This window comes from Condylura cristata, unplaced genomic scaffold (assembly GCF_000260355.1).
Source record: "Condylura cristata isolate star-nosed mole 26May11 unplaced genomic scaffold, ConCri1.0 scaffold00035, whole genome shotgun sequence".
NCBI lineage: Eukaryota > Metazoa > Chordata > Mammalia > Eulipotyphla > Talpidae > Condylura > Condylura cristata.
In genome coordinates, this window is record NW_004567136.1 from 2,036,838 (window position 1) to 2,045,271 (window position 8,434).

General features: G+C 38.8%; 1 protein-coding gene across 2 annotated transcripts in view; it reads right to left on the minus strand.

The window, feature by feature from the left end:
• MPP7 (membrane protein, palmitoylated 7 (MAGUK p55 subfamily member 7)) overlaps nucleotides 1-8,434 on the minus strand; it is a 134,378-nt gene that overhangs the window by 50,374 nt on the left and 75,570 nt on the right. For both annotated transcript variants that reach the window (XM_004693051.2, XM_012732657.1), the window contains exon 4: nucleotides 2,092-2,169. In XM_004693051.2, the coding sequence (XP_004693108.2) occupies nucleotides 2,092-2,169 (78 nt within the window). The remainder of the gene's footprint in view (nucleotides 1-2,091; nucleotides 2,170-8,434) is intronic.

The window sequence follows — 8,434 nt, forward strand, 5'->3', positions numbered from 1 at the left end:
TTTGATTTATTGCAATGAGGTCAAATCCCAGCACTTCACCTACAAATCGGTCTTTTGCATGCAGACAAAGGACCACTTGTATAAAAGGACTGGATCTTGTTTTGACACTGTTAAAAAAAAAAAAAAAGAAAGAAAGAAAAAAGGAGGGAGGAGCTTCTGAATGAGGTGGTGAAATCCACAGTGTTTCCAAAAACCCACAGTAGCCTGCTGTTTATAGAATGAGGGAGGAAAGACCTAGAATGCCTCTAATAGAGCAAATGGTCTGAAACATCTATTATGTTTACCTACACAGATGAAAAAGTCTGTTAAATAGGAGCCAGCTTCATCAGAAAATGATTTCCACCAGTTACTCTAGTACCAAAAATGCAGACTATTCTAGTACAATGATCAAGAATTCTCATTCATGGGTTCTAGCTAAAGAAAGGGTTAGCACTTTAAATATGCTCAGGTTCTTCATTCAAAGAAAAAAAGTTCTATTCAATTTTATGCTATAAGAGGATCATAAAATTTTCATAAGGTAAAAAGCAAGATTCAATCAGAAAAAAATAGATTAGAATTACAAAATGTGGACTTTATAATTCAAAATATTTTTTCATTTAAAAACCCTTCTTAAAACATTCATAAAATTTCCATTTGTCCTTAATGTTTCTACCAAGCTAAAAATAATAGTTCTTATCTCTGGGAAAGCACTTGTCTCTAAACGAAGGGGAAAATATAAATTATACATCAAACAATTATAAATATTTTTATTACATCTCAAAAAGTGATTTTACTATTTAAAATTAATATTTCTACTTTCTTCAAGAAAGGAATTTTTAACTTACAGAAAGATGCTAAAGTCTCTTTGCACTCTTTAATATCTCAACAGAAAGCAATATTTTAAATATTTAAACATACAGCTCTGATGAATTTTAAAGTGCTGTGTTTTACCACATTTACATCTTAGCCTCTAATTTTTTAAAATACTGTTGTGATGACTGGGCCAAACTGCATTGGTTTATAAACAACTATTCTCCCAGGTACTCAACATTAAATGTTTTAAAACTGATTTTAATGACTTTCACAAGTGGCAATAGCAGTTTACTGATTGACCTATGCCTGCATCTCTATTCACTGTCCCAAATGCTTTGGTTGTGCAATGTGGAGATTCCTGGTAAAATGTGTGTATTTAAATATCCTTCTAATTTGCAATCTCTCTTGATAAAAATGGAAAGAAAAATGGGGAATAAAAAACCACTGGGATATCTTTACATACATTTTACCTAAGTTACAATATTACAATATGAAATATTTCAAAGAAAATCAAACCTGAAGACAGTCCACTTTTAAATTGTACTTGTGGTCCCAATATTTTACTCAATTGAATTACAGTTTGTTTTGTCATGTGACAATAAAACACTAAAAAGCAACACATAACCTCTAGGATATCATGAAAAACCAGCCTCCACACCAAACTTATTTCTTGTCAAACTTAGTGTCCTTTATAGTTTATCCAGGTGTGCTCTCAATTCATCCGAGTCGGAAAGTTAACAGTAAGAAATAGCAAGTTAGTTCCCTCCCCCAGATATAAAATAAAATTATAGCTACAGGAAATTAACTACTCCATCAATGCCAACTGCTTCTAAAATTTATTTTTTGGTTATGATGGTAATTTGGAAAGGTCTAATAGCCATAAATCATTACTATGCTTTATAATTCATTTTAAAAACAATCATGCCTTTTCATGTATTTCCTATGCCTCATGCCTATGCTAGTATCTGTCATTTTTTAGTACTGTCAGCAATAGAGCCATCTCATTTGTCTTTATTTCTCCAAAGCATTCCTCTTGTCTGTGACTTTCTCAGAACACTAACAGCTGACAGCTCCTCTATCCCCACAGAATTACAGCCTAAAATTTCTATTACATATTTACCGAGGCCGAACAAGAGGGTAGCTACGTGAGTAAGCTCAGTGATGACAGAACTCTTGGAAATATTTGCGACTTCTCCTGGTTTTGATTATAGGATCACATGCATCTGTCCACGGTAGGATGAGACCTGCTCTGGGCAGGCCCGGGGGGACGTGTCCCTGAGCTGAGAAAGGCTTACTTACGTCATCGGCCAAGGCCGCTGCACCGTGGAGGATGGGCACAGGGCTCTGCTTCTCGTAGTAGTGTAGTTTCTCATGAATCTGGAGAAGAAGCAAATTTAAATTCACTGGCTAGAAAACAATCTGACATATTTAAATATTTTTATCATGGTAAATAAATATGATCCATGAATGCTCTAAACGAAAATGTGTGTATGTATATGTGTATATATATCTCACATGTATGTATATATATGTTTCTAAAAGTCTGTGGATGATAAATGTGTACATCCATCTATTACATGATCCAGTGTTTATAATATGAAGTCAAGATCAATAGAACCTCCACAAAAATGAAACCTCTGGTAATCCTCCCCATCCCTAACCATTAGCTTTATAGAATCTTTACTTTCTAAAACAAATTGCTTCTATACTTCAAGTATTGGTTATATTTTACCATTCTGCTAACCACATAAATTATGATTAAAGCAGAGATAAGCTGGCAGCCACATTCTGCAGCTAGGTCCATGACAAGCACCAAAGAAGAAGCGGGACTCTGAAGACATGGTGTCAGCACCCCCGGAACACCCACCAAGCACACTGCTCCTTTTACTTCTTTTTTCAAGCAATCTCCCTACCCATTCAAATGTCTAAGAACAAAGGGATTTCTCATGACTATCTAGCGTTCTTAATAGAATGATTTTCCATATTGAAAAACATGTAATATTAGTCATAAAAATTTCGTTCTTCATTTCCCAACATCATTGTCCAAGAAACACACAGGCAAAAATCTATTTGCATCATTTTAAGACAAACTAAGTCCCTTTAAAATCTAGGACTATAGTTAAGAACTGAAAGATTACTTTGACAAATGCGTAACCATTGGCATTTAAGCTTCATCTCTTTTAGCTCTTATGCAAGTGTCCTTAATATTTTGTATTGGAAAACTTCTTTAGCCTCTTCTCATTTGTAGTTCAAGAAACTGCCCCCACTGTATATGAAAAACAGTTGCACCTCACAATTTCCTGTTCTTAATAGGCATCAAGTAATATAGTCTTTAATTATACTGCAAGCTAACCAAACTCCCTTGTAAAAAGTCTGGAAGATAGATTTATTTTGATTAGCCAGATGCTAGTGCTAAGAGAGGATTCTATTACCTTTTTGGCAACGTGGTCTAAAATGCAAAGCATCAGGGAAAGTATTTTGACACTTATGATAATACCAGAATGATCAAGGCAACCTTTTTTGCTTAATTTCTTGGAAACTTCAGTCATTTATCACATTAGGGTAGTAAAAAATTTGAAAGGATACACACTACAAAAGGAGTAAGATTTTACTTGAAAACTAGAGAGTATAACTTAAAACAAAGCCAACTATCTTCCAAGCTCATTTTACCGAAACTCCTCAAGAATTAGGTCACTTCAATATATACTATCATAGGACTCAACTAACTTTCATTTGTTTGAGTATCTGCTCCCTATGATGATAAAAAGGTGGCTTACACATCTGGACACATCTGCATGCCTGCAAGCCTCCAGAACAGTGATCAGGGATACCAGTAAGAGAGTCCCCAAGAAGTACAGTCCTTCCATTCCTTAACACTCACAAACACACGTAGAGTAGACTGTGTCACTGTCCTACCCGACAGACACACCAGAGTTAAGCAACTTGCTGCGGGCCCAGAAATAGTAAACAGCAGAGCTGGGATTTAAAACTCTGGTTCTCTGGCTCAGTGTCAGGATTCTTTATCACTGCACTCACCCGGCGCAGACTAACATCTTGTCTGCATTCTTTCCTGACCTCACTCGCTGCTGAATGAACATGACCTCGTTGCGGGGCACAGCAAGGAGGCTACACAGACACAAGACAATTAGCAAGGGCTGTTTTCAGTGCCAGGATAAAGGAGGGCTCCTCTCTTTCCTTCCCCCTTGTTTTGTTTTCCCGATGGCTCCTACCTTTTCTAGACTGACTTGTATTAAGTACAACCTAAAATTATATGCCCAAATAAACGGACATTTCTCTACTTTGCTTCTTCTGCATGTCTTTCAGACACTCTCCCCACTCTTGTCTAGCTCCTCACCCAAGGGATTCAATAGGCCACTCCAGCCCCGCCTACCCCTACACTCCACTCCACAAGAATTCTGTAAATGTTATCTTAGAATTTCACCATGTTGGCAACCTATGTGGGTATGTGCTTTACTTCAGAAAATTCACTTTAAAAATGAAATTGGTAGGAAAGCGAAAACTATTCTGAATCCTTCTGAACTATTCAGTTTCCAAAAGCATTCTGTTTTTAATGAATATTGGCAGTACAAGGGAAGAAAAATAAAAAGCAAACTGATTTTTACAATTCTAGTAAACATATCAACATGTATAGCCTTTACCGCAGGTTATCCCAAAAAAGCTTGCTGTTTCTGCTTGTGTAGTACAGTTAGTCACTGGTCACATGGGACTCTGGGGCACTCGATGGTAGTTATTGTAGTTGAAGAACTGAACTTTTAAATTTAATTAATTTAAACAGAAGTACCCAAATGCATCAAGGGGCACGCCAGATAACAGAGCTTCCAGGAGACACTCTGATTTTCCTTTACACCCCAGAAAACTTCACTCTGATGGAGCTTGGTAAGTTTCCAAATGGTACTGTCTTGGAATCCTATAAATACATAACTACACACATGGTTTAATCAAATAAGACAAACCAGCTTCTGTTACTATGTACCACGTATAGCAAAATCTCATTTCAACTGAACATTTTGCTTTGCAGATTCAGCTATGTAATAAAAGTATACTTCATTTTTTTTAATCCCTCAAATAACAAACAAAGGCACAAAGTTGGAAGAGTTGAGGGAAGAAAGGAGATAGATGAGAGTAGAGAAGTTGAAGAGGAGGCTCTGGTTGAGTTCATTTCATCTGCCAGAAAAAATATATAATTGTTTAAAAGTAAGATCCAAAACCAATGGCATGCCAAATATTTAAAATTCACAATTAAGGAAAAAAGGACATTCCAAAATGTTTACTCTTTGTTACAGTAAATAGTGCACATGCACGTGTCCATAGGGTTGTGTTCTATAATTACATCTGTAATCAGAAAAAGTCAGTTAAACTTAAAATAACCTCTACAGCCAACTCTTCTACGAAAGTTATAACTGCCTTCATTTACATAGTACATTTACTGAAAGGAATTTTTTGTAAGGAAATCTGATGTCTGTCATCTAACTTTAGTATACATATAGAACATTTTTAAATAAAGTTTTAAAAAAAATCAGAAATAAAACTCAACTTGCCTGAATGTAATCATTTGTTTTAAATCTCTCAATGATGCATAGAAGTATTGAAACTAAAAAACTCAATCATGGTTACCTGAATGAAATTAAATAAACCACAGCTATAAAATGATACCCATGTCTTCTATTATCCCCATAAAAAGTACTGAAGATAACTGCTTTGGTGTTTCTCTTTCACTGCAGGCAAGGCAGCCTACAAGCACCAGCACCCAGCAACCACCAGTGACCGCACAAGCATCACAGGAGAGGTGTTCACCAAGGACCTGGACTGGTAGATCAAGCAGCTGGACAAATAGAAGCAGCAATCTGAGTCCCAAGTCAAGAGCCTCTGCAAAAATGGCTAATGGAACCCTCACAAAAGAATCAGGCTCGCAAGAGGTGAAATGTCAGTTACCAGGGCAGATGTGTGCACGCACCTCTGTGAACTCGTAGGACGGTTTAGAAGTGGTGGCAAATCACAGGCTACCGAAGACCTGTCCATGGCAGAGGATGTTGACAGAAGATATTCAGTCAGAAAACTGACTCTGCCTATAGTTTGCAAGGTTTATTATGTGAATGCACCACCAGGAAACCTTGAGGCACAGGGCGCAGAGTACAGAGCTATGTGGTTCCTCTGATGCACGTTCGGGGAAGTATGGAAATGGAGTGTTTGGAAACACTACACAGATCTTTTTGGAGATCTTTCTCACCAGTGAGCCTCACGAATGGATACATCGCAGCACCTGATGGCCCAAGAGAGCTCCCATGAGGGGTCACCCTACTCACAGTGACAAGACCATGGCTGGCTGGCCCAAGGCTCCCACTGGAGTGGGCTTACACCTCTGAGCCAGGTGTCCTGAGACAGGATCATACCAGATCCATGCATTGATGTAAGAGCTCAATAGCACTGGCTTGGGCGTGCCAAACCGGTGCCTGGACAGGAAAGGAGTACCAATGTCCGTGCACCCTACTATAAACATGATTGTAACCACTGCCATCCTGCCCTTGATGAGACCCTAAAGCACTCTTTCTTGCAGCTCAATCCAGCAATTCCCAGAGGCAAGTATGATGGTCATACTTCGACAAACTCCTATAGTGAAATCTGAAGCCTCTGTGGTGTTGTCATGAGCTATATATTGACCTTACAGAGGCAGGGAGAGCAGTGGGGACTCCAAAGAATACATAACATTCAAAAACCTGATTCTTCACAGACTAAAAGATGTGCCACATAAAATGTCTAAGCCTCTTGTCATCCACACTCTGACCACTGAGCAGAAGCCAACTCAGCACAGCAGTGACACTGATGCTCACGACCCAGCCGGGGAGAGTGCTCTGCGGAGCTGCTTCAGCAGGTGTAAGGTGTAAACATTAACCCCTTGTAAAGGAAATGTCCACTGAGCTGCTGCAACACATGACCACAGAACAGCAAGAGAGTAGCAAACAATCGTTGCTAAGAAATCAATGCCAAGGTGTTCCTTCTACTTGTGAGTTTTGACCTTGTACTCTTGCTTTTGCGGGATACTGCTTAACTGCATGACTTGTCTACCCTCCCTTCACCACCCTTCTCAAACCTCAGCCTTGGGGTGTTCTCAACAGGACTGCTTTTCTGCCACCTAGAACACGATATTGCCGCACGAGGCAAGTGTTGCTTCTTGTAAGAAGCTTGTAAAAATTAAAAAATGGAAAGGAGGGAATTCTGAGTATTGAGAAAAGATCCATGACACATTACAACAGATAGCAACTGGAAAGGCACATGGCTCTGAAAGGAGGCAAAGATGAAAATATTCTAATGGCTGGACCATCTTCAAAAAAACAATTATTCTCCGGGCCCTCCCTGGTGGCGTAGCGGGTTAAAGCACAGCACTAAGAAGCTGAAGCCGCTTCCGCATGAGTTCGATTCCCGCCAGCCCCGGAGGAGATCCACATGGCGCAGCAGACCTCTCCTGAACCGCCCGCTGCTCCCCTCAGCAGTGTACTTCATCGATCTGCCTGTTCTGCTCCCAACTCTGTCTCTGGTGAAGTCTCTCACCCTCTGCATCTCTGGCCTATACCCCAGTTCTGTATGAATAAATAAATAAATCTTTAAAAAAAAAAAAAAAAACTATTCTCCAAAAATGGGGTGGAGGGGACTTTGGCTCAAGAAAAAAAAAATGGGACACCAAAGGGGAATTTAAAACTGAAAAACAGCAAACCAACAAACAGCAGCAGGAAGTACTCCTTGTATGTTCTTTTCCAACTTTACACCACTCATCATGCTCTCTGGGGTAACTTTTTGTGGCCACTAACTCCAAAAACAAGATCAACCAGAATCAACATTTTTGCTTGGCTCGAACTTTTGATATGACATAGTTTATACTGCCATAAATGTGTATTATCATGTGAAATCACTATCCCAGCATTCTAAATACATCAAGAATTTTCTAAAAGAATGCTGATTTCACATTGTTTTTCGGCATATACAAATTATCCGATCTGACCAGTTAACATCATGAATTCTATTACACTTTTTAAAATACTGACCCTACCTCGTGTGCTAACAGTGAACTTTACCTGGTTATGATGTATAATCCCAATCCAGGGGTTCTGTCCTCAGCTCTTTTAAAAGCCGTGAGACGTTGCGTGTTTTGTAGTCAGTTTTGGGTATACCCTAACTTTTAAACACATAGTGCAAAAGGAAAATGCTTCCTTTCTCTTTTGATTGTTTTTGCTTTTTAATAACTGTTTTCTTTTTATTGAGGTAACGCTGGCTTACAAACTGTGTGATTTAGAGCAAGAGTGAGCTCTCCCCTGTCAGTGCTGTTGCCACACCAAACCCACAGTTTTCTCCCCTCTAGGCGCCTCAGTTCTAGACTCAGGTTTCCAGGGTTTGTTACTCCATGAACTGGAATAACCTGTTCCTTAAGTTAGGTAGCTCCAACAGTAAAGAATCTGAGCCCACTGGTATCTTCACCAATTCTGACTTCCTATTTTTGCTTGCAATTCTTTTAAGTCATAATTCCAGATACTCTTACATTTTTTTTTAACAATTCATTTTTACATCATTTTGTACATTTTTTTTCCATCTCAATTGTAGTCCCCGCGGGTTTCCCATCACCAAGTCACCC